This window comes from Lepidothrix coronata, unplaced genomic scaffold (assembly GCF_001604755.1).
Source record: "Lepidothrix coronata isolate B3197 unplaced genomic scaffold, Lepidothrix_coronata-1.0 Scaffold51, whole genome shotgun sequence".
Classification (NCBI taxonomy): Eukaryota; Metazoa; Chordata; class Aves; order Passeriformes; family Pipridae; genus Lepidothrix; species Lepidothrix coronata.
The window spans coordinates 3,860,963-3,877,988 of NW_016690231.1; the positions used below are offsets into that span (position 1 = coordinate 3,860,963).

At 45.3% G+C, this 17,026-nt stretch overlaps 1 protein-coding gene across 2 annotated transcripts in view; it reads left to right on the forward strand.

The window, feature by feature from the left end:
• The window catches only part of LOC108497631 (transmembrane protein 132D-like), a 227,925-nt gene extending 223,750 nt beyond the window's left edge, over positions 1 to 4,175 (forward strand). For both annotated transcript variants that reach the window (XM_017815382.1, XM_017815384.1), the window contains exon 9: positions 1,309 to 4,175. In XM_017815382.1, coding sequence (XP_017670871.1) covers positions 1,309 to 2,484 — 1,176 coding nt within the window. In that variant the 3' untranslated portion in view covers positions 2,485 to 4,175. The remainder of the gene's footprint in view (positions 1 to 1,308) is intronic.
• The last annotated feature ends 12,851 nt before the right edge of the window (positions 4,176 to 17,026 follow it).

A 17,026-nucleotide genomic window follows, 5' to 3' on the forward strand; every position in this document is an offset into this window, starting at 1 on the left:
GCCAGTAGATTATGCATGGTACAATCCCAAAAGACTGGAAGCTTATTCTCCGTGCTATGAACAGGTGAATGACTTCGTGCTGGGAACAATTTCAAAGATAATCATATATATTTATTCTCTATGCATGTGTGGAGTTAGAATGTAAATACTGTCTGTTTGAAAAACTGCTTATTTAAAGGAACAGGACTTTTATTACAGCTTCTGCAAGTTAATCTGTTGGTTGGGTGTCTGTCTCAGACTCTCAGAGCAGGGCGATCCCAACTCTCAAGGGACAAAAGCTCATCTCATTTCAGACACTAAAGAATCTACTGATCAAGCCAGGAGTCTGTCTGGTGTGGATTTTCCAGTGTCTAATAAGGTGCAAATATTGCAACCAAAACAGGGCAAGTCAGGCCATCAGAAACAGGAAAAAGATTCCAGGAAAGCACCTCGAATTTTTTCTGTAAATGATCAATGTGTGAATGCAAAGATTTTTTCAGGGAGCACTGCAGTTTTCGATAGCCATTTGAGAGTCCTTAGAGGACCTGATTTTCAGCAATGGGTGAGCACATGTTTTCAGAAATGTTTCAAGTTAGAAACCAAAAGTGAAGGTTCCCAGGAGTGCTGCACCATCAGGCACATTCTGTTACAGAATTAGTACTCAGGTCAAATTCATCTACATTCAGCAAGCCTCCATGCACTCTGAAGTACACAATCTGCATTGCTGTGACACAAGATTAAACTTTATTATTGTCTTGCTTTTAATTGCTAACAAGCATGAAAATTACCCTGGTCATTTCCTGAAGAAGCAACTGATTGGTTTACTTTGCTTGTACAATCCGCTAATTTAATTTGAGAGACGAAAATCAAGGAGTGAAGGTGTGGAGCCACGTATGGACCTGCTTGCTGTATAAGGTGTTTTTTAATGCGTGTTGAAAATAATAAGAGGAGACTTTGTATTTTAAGCAGTTTAGAAATAATGTAATTTTTTTTTTTCATTTAAATATACAACAGTAGATGATCTCAGTCACCGGTAATGCTTTCTGACATGCAATTTATTACGGTGCTGAAGTAGATTCTGCAGAGCCCAAGGGATACAGCTCCTTTAAGCACCTTTGTGGAAACAAATCTTATTATCAACGAGTGTTTTAGACTAGTATTTCTCTTCACATCTTGGCAGGATATTAATTTTATTGCTCTCCCTATTTATTTGTTTTCTGGTTACAAATGGTATATGGATCTTGTGAGGAGGAGGGAATAGACTGGGACAGACCGTATTCCCCTCCATGTTTATTCTCAGTGTATGTATATTTGTTTTATATACTACAGGAAGCAGCCATCAGCTGCTGGATCCAGTTCAGTGACGGATCTGTCATGCCCCTGGATATTTATGACCCCAAAGACTTCTCCTTGTCAGCCACATCGCTGGATGAGAAGGTGGTCTCCATTCACCACGACCCCAGATTCAAGTGGCCTGTGATTGCTGCTGAGACAGAAGGCCAGGGGACGCTGGTGAAGGTGGAGATGGTGATCAGTGAGTCATGCCAGAAATCCAAAAGGAAGAGCATCCTAGCTGTTGGAAGTGGTAGCATTAAAGTCAAGTTTGGGCAGGGAGATGCCAACCCCAACATCAGTGACAGTAAACACAGGGGTGCTGGTGTCCACCTGGAAAACCACGCCAGTGACCGGCGCCAGAAAAACACCTGGCAGGAAAGAGCTGGTGGGGACGGTCACTATTACAGCTCCTCCATGGGCCACGAGCAGGGCAGAGGAACCACCACCCAGAGGTCTATTCTAAGTAGAAAAGAAGACAGAGAAAGCCTCCTGGATGATGACAGTCAGAACATGCCGATAGACTTCACGAGCTTCCCTGCACAGGTGGATCTGCCCAGAAACAACGGAGACTTGGAAGAGAATGACCTGGTGCAGTCCCCCAGGGGACTGAGTGACCTGGAGATAGGGATGTATGCTCTGCTGGGAGTCTTCTGCCTGGCAATTCTGGTCTTCCTTATCAATTGTGTCACTTTTGCTTTGAAGTACAGGAACAAACAAGTTCCCTTTGAAGAGCAGGAAGGCATGAGCCACTCTCATGACTGGGTTGGGCTGAGCAACAGGACAGAACTTCTGGAGAATCACATAAATTTCTCATCCCAACAAGAAGAACATATCACAGCCATTGACAGAGGAGTGGACTATGAAGAGAGTAAATATCTTCTCAACACAAATGCCACCAAAAACATCAATGGACAATCTTTCAGGTCTACTGAGACCACATTCACTGAAGGGAAAGAACAGAAAAGTGAACCAACTACTTCTCCTACCTCTAAGAGGAAACGGGTTAAATTCACCACCTTTACCACCATCTCCTCTGATGATGGGTGTCCAACTGTCAACTCAATCTTGATGAGTAATGAGGATGACATTAAATGGGTCTGCCAGGATATGGACCTGGGGGAATGCAAAGAACTTAAAAACTATATGGAGAGGTTACACGAAAATGCGTAATGAGACACGAGAGACTTTTTTTGTTTGGTTTGTTCGTTTGTTTGTTTTTCACTCACCTTCTGCCTTTAATTTTGGGTAGTGGGGCAAAATGTTGTACAGCTAACAAGAATCCACTGGTGGATAATAACTCAATGGAGCCCCAAGAAGCCACCCAAAAGCAGCTGGGAGAGCAGAGATCCTGGACAGCTCTTAAAATTCAAATCTTCTTTGTGCTCAGAGATGGAAATGAGAGATGTGTGTGGTTTTTTGATACATGGTAACACGAGAAAAAACCTTAGCAAAATAATATGGTTTCATTCTCTGAGCTTTCCCAGGAAATCAATAAATATAACAAACTCCAGTGCAGTTTGGATATTACAAAGTTCACACAGCTCTACTGTTCAATATTGCAAGCTTTGGTTAAAAGCAAAAAATTGGTCTCAGAATAAATAGATCCACGAAAGAGCGTGTCATCCAAGCCACGTGCAGAGAATATCCATCCAAGACATTAATTTAAAGCTGACAAAAACCAACAGTGTGAGCAAAGCAGCTCCCAGAGCTGAAGAGTCATGAGTTTCCAAAGAATCTGGAGGGGGAAAAGGAGTAACTGGGCTGTTTAACAACCAGCATGTTTGCCTCCCAAGCACTGAGAATGGATACACATATACAGTTAAAACTGAAACTCTCTTTTTAAGTAGATGCCAAGGTAATAAACTTTGTCAGCCAATTTTCAGTATTTCCTAATTTGTAAAATAGGAGAAGATATAATCTATACTCAGAATATCACTCATATTAAGGAAGGTCTGTTTTGGAAAGTTTGAGAGAACGAGCTATTTTTAAAAAGCCCACTTTCTTTGATTGCCCTGTTTCGAATTTGTATTCCCAGCCATTTCCCTGGAGCGTTCCCCATCTGGTATCCTGAGGGCACTTCCCAGCATCAGTCACCTTTGGAAGCGTGTGGTTCCTTCCTTCCCCTCCATGCACACTCCCTCCTCCACGGTGTGCTCTTGCCAAGCACAGACCCCGTTGGTACCACACTGGTACTTGCTTTACATGCTGTCATTTACCAAAGCTGGCCACTCTCTCTCTGGGTAAGTGTGACTTGTGCTGAACTCAGCACCAGCAGCAGCTGCCTCTTTGTCCGTCCCCTCCCGTGGGGGAGGTCGGGTTGTTCAGTTCCTTCTGCTCCTGCCTCTTTAGCCCCCTGCTCAGCACGTTTAGAGGGCACTCGGAGGTCACAGGGGAGAGCTGCACATTCAACGTTGAAGCCTGAACAGCTACACTCAGTAGATAACATTTGTTTCTCCCAGAGGTGATGATTATCTTTTGTTTTCTTCTGATAAGGATGTACATACCGTAGGATTTCAGTGATTACCGTTCCAATCCGATGTGCCCTCCAGCCCTAAAACCATGACATTTTTTGTGAGGTCCAAAAGCAGTCTCCAATGGCCAGCGGCAAAGTGCCAAAGCACTAACTAAAATCCAGCTTATATTTCACGTTTTCCTTTATTTTCCAGAGTAAATCCTTGCCCTCCTTTTGTTATTAAGTCTCTTCCCAACATTGAATCTAGGTTGCTCAGTTTAATACACACCCGCCCTCCCACAAACACTTAGATTGGATCCCTCTATATTTAGAATGTACTGTAGATTGTAAGAATGTAATATATATATTTATAAACATGCCAACTGTGAATAAAATTTGCATTTTAGTGGCTTCATCTTTTTTTCCTACTCTGAACGCCTCTTTCCTTTCACTGTCAGAAGGTTTACCCTAAAAGAGACTGGCAGCAATATGGGGACGTGTCCTTTGATGAATCCTTGAAGGCTCATGGCACAATCTAGTGACCAAATTTTACATTGTGCAGTGTTGGGGGAGAACATACAATAACAACAGCATGTTATGCTACAAATGTGTTTGCACCGAGCCACCCTTCCAAGGTTTGAAGCTGTTTGCAAATAAATTCCACATGCATATTTCTAGCCTGAAAGCCCGATATATTGAGTTTCTGCTTTTGGTTTCTGGTTTTCTCCTGTTGGGAAGATCCACAAGTGGCTGAACACCTTTTGAGGCGTTTTTTAAAGAGTTGGTGTAAATAGGGTAAATATGCCCAAAACTCTGGAGATCAGGACTTGCACATCAGACGCTCTTTGCTTGCTTTCAGCACCTCCCCTCGAGGCCTGGATGACCCAGTGCAGGAGGAGGTGCAGCAGGGAGGGCAGCACAGTGCAGGGCCCAGCCTGGCTCTGGGTGAGTGCTCAGGTGATGGGAGCAGCCTTGGTGCCACAGCAGAGCACAGCAGGCTCCCGGCGGGTTCAGCCGTGTTCTAACCCACAGTCTTGCCTCCAACTCTGGAGCTATTTTGGGTGCTTTTCACACATCACTACACGGTGTCCTCAGAGACCCTGAGCAGTGTGTGGTGGTCAGGGCAGAAGTGTCCAGCTCTCAGCTGGCAGTGCACATCAGAGGTGTGTGTATGAGGTCGCCTTTCCAACGTCACGGCACAGCCGATCCTTCGGAAGAGCACACTGGGAGCAGCCTGTCACAACTGCTTTGCCAATGAGCTGCTCTGGTGAACCCACATTTCTGCCTTAGCTGCCTCTGGGGAGCAGGAAGAACTAACAACAAGTTCATCTGGTAGCACAAACCACCGAAATGTTCTCCGAGGACAAACAGCCGGCAGCTCCAGGGCGAAGGATACTGATGTGCAGATTTGTGCCTGTCTGCTTGCTCAGAGGTCCCTGCTGTCTCTAACAGCTGTAACTTGCTATTATCCAGTGCTATAAATAACACATAGTATTTAGAGTGCCCTTTGTCCGTGGATTTTACAGTGCTCTGAGCAAGGTGGATTCCTTATTGACATAGAGAACCCCAAGGTTAAGTGACGTGCCCAGAGTAACACTGGAATTCTGTGGCAAAACCACACTGTGCAGGATCCTCAGCTCTGCTCAAGGAGAAGCCAGAGTGAATTGTGGCCACCTGTATGCAAGCAAACACTCTTAATTAATCTGCTAATAGCAGAATAAATCACTTCCTATGGAGATTTTTGTATGTACATATGTATGGGGGGGTGTTTGTATATGTTTACTTTTTGCACTGCACAGAGTCCACACTTCTAAGCAAGAGCTTCTGCACCATGGAGCATCCCAAGGGACAAAGTTTGTGTTCCAGGTAATCAGATGAGACCCTAACTGGCAAATTCTATTCCCCATCATAAAAGCAGTGATGGTGTTTAGGTGCTGCATTCACACAATGTTTTGCAGCTGTGGCTCCCATTGGCAACCTCTTGAGCCTGATAAAGAGCCCTGCTGAGAGCAAGCAGTCTCCTGTGAGAGTTATTAATTACCTTGCTCTTTTTTCTTTGCTATTGCCTCCTTGTTTTCATGTTTGAGTCTCTTTTCTTGTGAGAAAGAGTTAGACTGATAGACTGATACAGGCACGTTTAAAAAGAAAATTTATCTGATGCAGTTTGGTTCTTTTTAGAGACTTTATGCATGAATACAATCAGGAGCAGAAACTCGATGGTCCTATAAATCAGGTAAGCTGGTTCTTTACTCTCTTCCTTCATTTTAAAAGCTTCCCCTTCAGCAGTCTTAAATATATAGTAGTTTAGACCAAGCTGCATTAATACACCAGTGAATTCAAAGTCTGAGCAATGCAGCCAAATAATTGGTTTGAAACAAGACTTCTGCGGAGGTAAGTGACTTGAAAAACCAGAATAGGTATTAAATCGATGTGCAGCCAGCACTAAGTAGCTCTGGAAACTACTTTCACACCTCGTTTCCATAATGAATGAGATGTAAATGAAATGAGCACACTGGAGACACTTTAGTTCAGCTCTGTGTGCGTTCACTTTCTCCAAGACTGCCTTCTCTCAGTCTCCTGTGGTCTGTGGGGCTCTTTCATTGTGCAAGATCTCTTAGTGAGAGCTAAAGGACTCGAGTGCTACAGCTTAGCAGAGCCTTTCACATGTGTCACTTAGGAGAGAGTGCTGGTTGGACTCAGGTTTGTATTGATCAAAGTCCAGCAAGCATCACCAAGGAATTAGCTCGGGGAAGGAGCCAAACGGTGCGTTTAGAAAGTGCCTCAAGCATTTAAGAAAAAACTCTCTGAGATGAATTTATTTAGTCCTGAAAGCCCAGGAACTCTGCCACACGTTTCTACATGTTTATTGTAGTCCCATATCCCATCCATGCACAGCACTGCAGCAACACATCTTATTGCCTGCAGTACAATGCCTGCCATCCAAAATCTTACTACCAGCCCTCACTATCAGAAACGCACAAGATGATGGACCTGTCAGGAGGAGGAGAGGCTTGTGTCCTGCAGGAGAGGTACATGGTGCCCACTTGAGCTCCCCACACTGCTGGAGCAGGACCAACCATTCCTCACTGCCATATGTGGCTGCAGCATGAGCTCCCCACTGAGGACAAGCAGGAGACCAAGAGAGCTCTAAAACAAGTTAGGATATCACCTGCCAAGTGCTGAGGAGATAGGATTTGTGTTCTGCTTCCAGTTCATTTCTGTTTGAAAACTCACAGGTGGGGCCTGTTTGTGCACTTCCCACGAGGCATATGTTTGAGCACCTCTCTTCTGAAGGGGTGTTTGGCCTCCCAACACCCATCATCTTCCTCATGCATAAGTAATGCCTCTTCCCTGTAAATCAGTGAGGGTGCTGTTTGGCTTCTTGGTGAAAGCTTTAGCAGATGAAGTTCAAAAGTGGCAGCACTAGTGGCCCGAGAAGAGCAGAGCACCTGGTACCTCCCTCCCACCATCAGGAGCACTGGAAGGACCAAGGTTATGTGAGTCAAGCAAGAAGGCCTGAAATGGGATCATTTTCTACCTTTTTGCTGATTTGATATGAAGACCTCTGTCAACAAATCCTTCATTATGCAGCTTCCTGCTGTACAGCCAAGTAAGCAGCCCACACATGCAATATTAATGGCTGGAGAAGCAGCACTGCTGCTCTGTTTGTATGCACTGCCAATGCTCATTAAGAAATTCCCATCCCATGGTAAAGATGGGCTGGTGGATTACACACGACAGGTTCCTGCAAGTGTCTCCTCAAAGCAGCCCCAGGGCCTGGAGGGACACACATTCCACCCCGAACCACATTTGCTTCCACCGCCTGCCAGAACTCACTTACTCCTTTTTTCTGTGGGTGCAAATGAGGCCTCCTGTTGTGTTCCCCTTCTGCAGTCACAGACACTTCTCTGTCTCTGATGCTGTGCTGGCACACTGACAGTGGCTGGGTACCAGCTGCTTGGTACCTGAGTTTCTGTGGCACCTGAGGGAGCTCAGATCAGTGTCACCGCTGCCAGAGAGCTGCAGCTTTGAAGTGTAGCAGGAACTTTGCTTAATCATGCTCAGACCTTTGTTGCTAATAATTAAATTAGAGCTTCCTACAGTCGGTTAACACGCCAATGACATAAAAACCAATCCAAAGAGCTTCACTACTCAGCCCTGATGATATGAGACTGCAAAGATGACTGAGATACCATTTTCAACCTTTTGCTGAGCTCAGTAGGCACAGATGAATGGAGTGGAGAAGAAATAAGGAGAGGGGACTGTGCTTGCACTCTCCAGGAGCACTGTTTAGGTCAGCACACAGTGGATGTGTCCAGCACAGGATGATCTGTATCCATGAAGAATTCATACACCAGCACAGATGCCTCTCATGCCTCCCTGTTTCTTCAGCAAATCCTTTGTCTGATAGACTGTGGACACCCATTTTCTATCCTGTTGTCATCAAGCCAAAAGCCAAAATCACTGTGCTCCTCTTGACCGTTAATAACTTTTTACAGCTCTCTCCCATCAGTCCTCCCTCTCAGGTCTAATCAATAGCTTTGCTCTTAGCACTTGGCATTCCCTTCTGTTCTGCCACTTAGGACACCAAGGTCAAATCAGTCCCTTTTGTGTTTCTCCCATAAATAAGTGGAATCAGACTGCAAAATATTTTGTAACACTAAAAAAATCCCATGTGCTGATCAGATCTTGCTCTGTACCAAGCCCTCTGCACAGCCTTGACTGTGGCTTTAATACAGCACTTGGTAATCTGTCTTTTGCAAGACCAGTTCATACAGCTGAAGAGGCATTTTTGGCAGGCTGTGAGTGCAGGCTCAGGGGGACTTTTCTCACTGCACTGCCCCAACCCCTGAAGAGTGATAGGATTTTATTCAGCTCTTTTAGTTGTTTTGTCCCCTTGTCTGGTACAGAGCTGGTGTCCCCCGCTCCCAATGCACCCGTGATGAGGGATTGTAATTGAAGAGGGTGCTCTTTTAACCCAATTGCAATCTGATTTCTGAGGCTCCAGGGAATGGTTGCTGTAAAGCAGCAGTGAAGAGGAAGGACAAATAGAGAAGCTGAGCACCATTACACAAATCAGGCCTGAAACCAGGGGAAATTTCCAGGTTTTGGAGCAAGAGCCAGGCCAGAGCACAGAAGAATTTGCTAACAGCTAAATTATGCCACTTTGATGCTCCTAAAAAGAATAACATCACCCTCTCCTCCTCCAGAGTCACACCCTTACATCTTGAAAGCCTGGTTCAGCTTCTCACCCTCCCCTGCAATGGTCTTGGCTATAAACAGCCTCTCCTTCCTTTGTGGTGTAGGCTTGGAAGTTCTGAAGGGGTTGGGAAAAGAGAAAGCAGCAGAGAGCGGGAGAAAGGAGCAAAAGGGGAGAGCTAAGCTGAGACTCGGGGGTATTTTGCAGCCTGACCTGTTGGGAAGGGGAGCAGCAGTACACACTGCCATGTCTGGATGAGATGTTTGTGAGATGCAGAGAGCCTTGTCTATGCTGGGGAGCTCCAGCCCTGAGAGCAGTGCTGAGCTGGGAGGAGCAGGGCTGTCTCCAGCAGGATTTGTGGTGAGCTCAGTGTCCCCAGCTCAGCCTGGGAAGGGCTTGGGCTGTGCCCTCCCTGCCTCCTGCCCACAGCCACCCCCAGGGTCCATGTCCTTGGTGGAAAGTTGCTGGATTAATCAGGAACTCCCAATCTGCTACCCAGGAGGGCTGGTGCCCAAATCTCCAAGGGAGATGCCCCCACTCATTAGTGTTATCTCCTGCTTTGGCTCTGGATGGAAGCAAAGGCTGGGAGATTATAATTTTTTCTATTACAAGGCAGGGCAGCAGGAAGCCTTAAACAGTATATATTCCTGCATTTCTGTGTGTATACATATATGTCTGCCTTAGGTATATCCCGTGTAGACTTACACTGTCCTCGTTTCCAGCTGTAATTCATCATTTCCTTACCACAGCTTCCCCATCCCCCATTTTAATATTTTCACTTACCATACTTTGAAGAGCTAGAAATAGCTTGTCAGATTAAGACAGCTCTTGAGAAGTTTAATTTTCCTAATGCTTGTTGGAAATCCCCTTTCTGAATCTGCAGGAATATTAAGGTTCTTAGCATGAGCTGTGCAGAGAGGGAATTTGCAAGTAAAGCTGTCAGGGAATTGCAGTTGGGTTAGGAGAGGCTTGATGGACAGCAGGATGGGTGCAGGATGTGTTCCTGAGGAGGGAAGGATGCTGCTGTGGGTGGCAGAGTTGGGAGGGAGGTGGGTAAGTGCCAACCACTTGTTTTCTCCCTGCCAGACCTGGGCAGCAGAGGTAGTCAGACAAAATTAGAGCAGAGGCACTTGGAGAATTTACAAGCAACGGTAATAGTTCCAAAGATTTTTGCTGCTGATTCCCCACCTGGATTTCTGATGTCACCGTTCCTGGCTGTCACAGCTGGTAGGAACTTGCCATGCCCTGGCTCCTGGTTGCCCCAGCACAGTGCTCCTGGGGCAGTGGCTTCTGCAGAAGGTGCCCCTGCACCCAAACAAGAGCAGCTGGGGACCCTCTCACGTTAAAGGGTGCAGGGACAGGGCTAAAGGAAGCTTGAACGAGAGCTGTGTCAGTTCTGTGCATCACCTGAGTGTTCAATGCTGTTCCCAGAAAGGCAGTGCTAGTGCAAATAATCTTTATGCAGAGGGAGGAAATAACAAGGTATTTTACAAAGAACCAGAGAATAGCAAGTGTTTCATAGCTACTGGCAGGGACAGGGAAGAAGAGTCATTTGAGAACAGGTAACCTGCCCGTGCCTGAATCCTTGTGCTTGGTTCTGTGTCCAAAGAAAGGTCCCTGTTCCACCAGGGGAGGTCGTTCCCTTTTGCCATCAGGGATATCAGCAGCCACATTTACAAACTCTGGGCCCCAGCACGGACCCAGCAGGGCCTGTCCATGCCCAGCTCAGGGCTCTGCTGAGCACAGCTGTGAGTGCTGGCACACCCTGAGCTCTGCTGAACCGAACCCACCACAGTCCAGGGCTGAGCTGAGCCCAGGGTATCTGCAGCTGGAGCTGGGGGAGCTTGCATATATTTTTAATAAAAGGCAGATGATCTGTGAGTGGCAGTGCCAAGCAGTGCCCCCCTCCTTGTGGGCAGTCAGCAGCTCTGCTGGCTGGCACCAGGCTCGGAGCACACCACGGGCTCACACGGCAGTTCCAAGGTGCAGGTGTGTCATCAGCCCCTCTTCTTCTGCATCCAAAGCAGAAGCAAATAGTTAAGTGAGATAGAAAAAGCTGATAATTTCTCCTCCTCCCCTTTTACCTGCTATTTTCCTCCTGAGTATCTGGCCTCAAAGAATTACTGAAATTAAATATAGCAATTCAGGGTGCCCATTGTTCCCTGCTCTGTAATGTGCTGGAGTGGCACCTTTGTATTCATCCAGCCATCCCCATCTCCTCAGATGTGCTGCTCACACAATAGTTATTGTTGTAGAAGGGACCTGGAATGAGCTCTGGCATTATTCACTTCATTTATTTTGATACAATATTTGGAGCCACTTCATTAAATTCTCTTACAATGTCCTGTCATTTTTCTTTTCCAGTCTCCTTGCCAATGCCTGGCTCATACAGATAATGTAGCACCAACAATATGGGGTGTGGGGAGGTGGGGAATAGACTTGTTCTCTACAAAAGGGAATAGCTATTATTTAACCTGACTTACTGAACTGAGAATTCCCTCCCTTCCTCTTCCCCCCCCTCCAAAAAAAGAGCACAACTAGCTTGAAACACTTTATTTGTGGGTAGTAGATATGGGCAGTAAATACTCAGGACAATTAAGTCTTGAACAAATCAAAAAGCCTTCAGCTTTACAGATAGTGTGGGGAATGCAGGAGACAGGATATATAAACACCTATTTACTACCACTGAAAAAGGAACCACAGTCTCTCTTGCCTTTCAGCCTTTTCACAGATGCAGCAGATCAGTCTCGTGAATAATTTTATTTTTTTCTTTTTAATGTTCCAAATGCTGTGTTCTGAGGAGGGACTGGTGGAACACAGACTCTTCAGTTGCTCAGGGATTGCTGTTTTCCTGGCATTGGAGAATTTTTGGGAGCTGCCAGGGATGTCAGGGAGATTTCCTCCAGGTATGGCTTGCACGTTGCCCCAAGGGAAGGGGCAGCCTTTGGCTCGGCAGTTCAAACTCTGCAGGGAGCAGGATGGATGTTGAAGTACTGATTTTTGTACAGCAGAGCTCATAGAACAAACCCACTACAATTATTCCCAGATTAGGGTTTTTTTCAGGATTTCTATCCTGCCTCCTCATGACAGTTCACTCAGTATTTAAGATGCAAAGGCAGAAGGGCTCCCCTGCACTTCCCATTTGGCCACATTTGGAGCAGCTTTACAGATCCCCTTTCCTCCAAGCTCTCCCCACACACCTGGGGACCATGGTGGTGCCTCAGCATTTCCCTGGCTAACACACCCAGGAGTGATCTGTGTCTCCAGGTTAGGCTCTTGCTCTGTAACCATTCGTGCTTTTCATGAGTATGCAGTTAATCTTATTGGAGCAACAAGAGCCAGTCCTCTGAAATTGTATGTAAACAAATATTATTTGTTTGTGTTTTGCCTATTTGTCTTTACATTTATCTTTGCTCTTCGTCATCAAAAGCCAAAATACCCAAGCAAAGGTATGTACTTGTTTGGAGTGGAAAATAAATAGTAAACTGGAGATAACTCTCTAGATCTTGATGTTTTAGAAACAGCTGGCTATAATTTTAGTGCTGGAGAATATGCTTTGTGGGACCATCCCTGGCAGTGAAGACCTGCAGTGGAGGAGTCAGACCCTTAATTCTTGTAGCAATTAATCCAGAAGGTCTCAAGCCACAGAGTTGAGGAAACCTTGGCCCAGACTGAAAGGAACTGCTTCATGCAACACATTTAGAACCTTTGGGACAGCTACTGTAAATATGAACCAGAAAGAACTGATTGTGGTGATAGGAGAGGTAAAGACTTGATTATTTATTATGTTCTGTGGTAGTAGCATTAATAAAAGCTTGTCATTTCCATATGCATATTTTTGGCACTGCAGAGAAGCATCTGGCCACTGCAGCACCCCAGAGCTGGGGGTGCATGGTCTCCTCCCAGCCTTCAGTGCAGCCCTTCTGCAGCAGCATAAATCTCCCTCTGTGACAGAGCAGAGCTGCCCAGGCAAAGGCAGCCAAAACTCTTTTTTATTCTAATTGCTCTGTGGCCTGTTCCTCCTGCAAAAAGTGCCTTTGCTGAAATATTGCAGTGACCATAAATTTTGTATGTGTTGAGAGAGTAGTGTGATTATTTGGCTGTTTAGGCTGTATCTGCCCCTAAATGCAGAGCACAGTTGATACTTGAACGTGGTGTGATGATTCATTGATTGCATTTAGTCAAGGGGCTGAGGCAGCTCTTTGGAAACATTTTAACAGCAGCTTCCTTTTAAAGGTTAGTGTTAATTATTTGCCTTCCTGGTGGTGCTGGGAGGGCTTGGGGCTTGCCTTTTTCCTGGAGCCCCGGAAGACGTGTCTGGCTGGGTGGGGTTGGTGTGTTGGTTGTCACTGGCAGCTTAATTTTGAGACAGCTCAGGGGGGACAGCACTGATGATAAACCAGAGCCTCTCCTGGCAAGGGCTGGAAAGGGGGGCCCTGATCACCTTTAGACCTCTAACCAGTACGTGACAGAAAAGAGAGGAAAGCATCTGCAGGTTTCTCTTTTATTTTTTTTTGGAGGCTGGTGTTGCATTTCACTTCTCTTAATTGAGATGTTTCAGCATCTCGTGCTGTGCCTTTGGGGAGTCTGTCATGATCAGAGGGGCTTTTACTTGTGGTGCCAAAACAGCAATAATTTGCACCTAGATTTTGTTCCTTCCTTTAACCACCTCTGTTGCTGTCAGATCTGAGCTCTTGGGCTGCATGAGGCACCCTGGGATGCTGCTATGGCCATGCAAAGCAAGGGGAAGTTTCAGCTCCTAAAGTCTTGCTCTGCCATGTGGTTGGTTTGTTGGGGTGGTTTTTTGAGTTTTTCCTTGTGGAAATGAGTATTCAATATAAAATAAAATACTTTGGTTTGGGGAAAGTCCTATGAGAAATATTCCATACATTTTGGAGGGTTGGGGGTGTTTTTTGCCTTTTAAATAGCTAAGTAAAGCTGGATTAAAAGGCTTCATTTGCAGCTGTCCAAATTAACTTTTTCTGGTGGAAATAATAGAGGTGGGTGATTAAAACTACTATTTTATGCTTTCATTGTAAGTGAATTAATCATCCACATGTTAGTTTAATTCAGTTTAAATTACCACAGAGGGACCAGGAAAGGGCAAATAAGGAACACAGCCTGTGTTCCCAGCCTCCAAAGGGAGTTCTATTTCCAATGGACAATTTGTTATGTTAATACATTGACATTTAAATATTTGGTGTGAAAGAGGAAAAAGAACACTTCACTGGCTGCAGCATAAAGCGGTTTTTGAGTCATTCATAATCTTTATGTAGAAGTCAATGAAACATCTTAGTGGAAAGCAGAGCTTCACGGGACAAAAGAGTGCTCCTGATTGAAATATAGTTTCCCATCAAAGTCAACACAGAGTAATATCCCACAGAGCTTTTTCCCTGTGTGACAATTATTTTAATTATTCAAGTGCCAGGTGAAATTTTAGTATGTGCAGTATTGCTGTATTGCAGCTCCCTGGTTTGCCAAAGCCCTGTGAGCTGTGCCAGGGCTGGACTCACCCGCACACCCATCTCTGAGCAACACCTGCAGACACCTCATGGGGCACAAAGGAAGCAAAAATACCCCAGGCAAACATCCTTCTTCACAAACCTCCCCCTGCCCCCCAGGCAAGCACTGGCAGTAGCTCTTGCAGCTAATTTCTGTTTTAATTGCACTTGCCTTTTTCAGTTGCAAGGCAGTTTGATTTGGGGAATATTCTGTTTCAATTAATACCGAAAAGTGCAACACTTTCCACTGGACTCTTGCCCAGCAAAGACTAGTTTTTTAAGTCTCTTTTTTTTTCTAATTATTTTTAATTAATTCTTTTTAAGGACTACCACAGCAGTTGCTGGTTTAGTCCTTTTTTCCCTTGTCAAGCTGTGGCTCTCATCACTGTTGTTAGCACCCTCTAGCTCCATGCTGACGTCCACAATCAAAATTAGCTTTTGTTACCATATCCTTTCGATAAGTTTGGGTTTAGCCTAGTTGGTTGTTAAACAAGAGTTCAGGTTGTTAAACAGACTTACAAGGCCTCTGACAACCCCCCTGTGTGCTGCCTCTGCTGCAGATCCAGCTCTGAGGGTGCAGAGCCAGCTGTGGGGCTCTGTCATAAACAGGTTTTGTGTTCTTCAAGCCTTTTGGGGAGCTAATTCCTCTCTGATTTTGGAGCTGCTGTGCTCAGGTTAGTGGCCATGCACTGATGAATTGGAGGGAGAACTTGGTCCCAGACAGCTTCCCGGGAAGTGGAGCTCATGGACACGCATGGAGTGAGGAGCTGGCAGTCCCAGCTCCGGCCCTGGGTAGGTGGTAAAGCCAATGTCCTCAAAGCCCAGCCTGCTGCATGGCTGTGCTGGATTCCCAGTCGCTGGCAGGCACTGGGCAGCAAAAAAGAGTGAAACTTTTCCAGAATTGCAGGACTCTTCTCTTCCTCTTTGCACCAGCCATTGCCTCCAAACCACAGCGGCTCAGGAACGGGGGAGCATTCAGGGAAGGGAATGATTAAAAGATCAGAAAACACCTCAGAGAGAGGGAGAGAGTCCAAGAGCACAATTCAGGTTGTGTATCAAAGGGAGTTTAGGTGCTGCTTTGATCACAACCCTTAAGTGCTGAGGTGGAGAACAGGAATTTGAACAGACTCTTTAATCCACAGGCTAAGATGTGACCATTGGGGTGCAAAGCTGTGGCTGTACAAGTGTAGAACCAGAAACAGGTTTCTTATAGTGAGGGAACGAGTCAGCAAGGGTTGCAACAGGTTTATTGCTCGTGTGTTTAGATATATTTCTGTAAGAGGGCTGGATGTAGGAATTAGAAGGCTCTGCACTGCCTAAATTTGAATTGGATGGCCATGGTGCTTTCTTTTGGTCTCAAAAAAATAAATTGGCAATCTCTGGATAGGGTCTCTGCAGGAAAACAAAACAAAACAAAACAAAACAAAAACAAAAAAATATAGGGGGTGCAAAAAATTATGTTTTCAGCTCTCATGTAGGTTTAATTCCTTTGAATAGGAACTGTGTTAACTTTAAGGCACGCTAAGGACCGGTTTTAATGTGATGCAAGTTCACAGACTGCAGTTCTGTTATTTCCCATTTCACTGAAGTTAACTGAGAATATGTTTTGAACTGTGTGTTGCTCGTTCCCCATGGAAAGGCCCAACACTGAGTTCACTGAGTACTGAAGTTCCCATAGACCTCACTGAGCAAAAAATCCTTCAGAGCAAAGTCCTAATTTTAGCTCCACCAGAGTGGTGTTACCTGCAGGTTCCTTTTGGGTTTCAGCATCACTGTATCTGAGTGCCTCAGACTTTCCCACTGCTCTTGCCTTGCAGTATTCCCACAAAATAGGGGCCATCACCTCCTGTGCAAGCCTGGTCACACCAGGCAGCCCATGCTGCAGCCAAAACTGGACTCATAGCTCACAAACACCAGTCCAGAGTCTTAAATATGGCTTTATTCCTCAGTTTGGACTAAACCAAAATAAACTCCACAAAATATCTTTATTTTGGAGTAACCCACTCCAGTCTGACAGTAGTCATTTTTCTACAGCATTATATTTTCTTGCTGGGTGACTGGTCGTTCAGAATATTCCTTTAACCTTTGTTTTGTTGGTGGCTTTAATTTGGTATGAGGGCTAGAAACTCATACTGCCACTCTCTGCTTTTAATCTGAGTCAAGTAGTGCGATGAGACGGCGTGTTTTGAATAATTCTGTGTGTTTTCTCACTAGAATACTGAGCCACAGCCTTAACCTTCCCAGGAGTTCATGGCAGTTGCAGCTGAGTTATTTGATTAAAATATTATTTTTATACCAGCTATTTGAAAGTGCTGCAGCAATCTGATTTATCCTCATTGTCAGCGCGTGTTTGTTTAGTCTTTCAGACAAAATGAACTTACCATTCATTCGGCACTAATGCCAAGGGAACTATTGTATTCCAAAATAATGGAGTATAATATGCAGTAAAACAGGGGTATTTTGCTCATGCAGTTGCATATATACACAATGGAAATTATTTGGTGGCTTAGGGTGTTAATTTGCTTCCTCTGTGAATGGAACTCGCAGCTTCTGTATCAG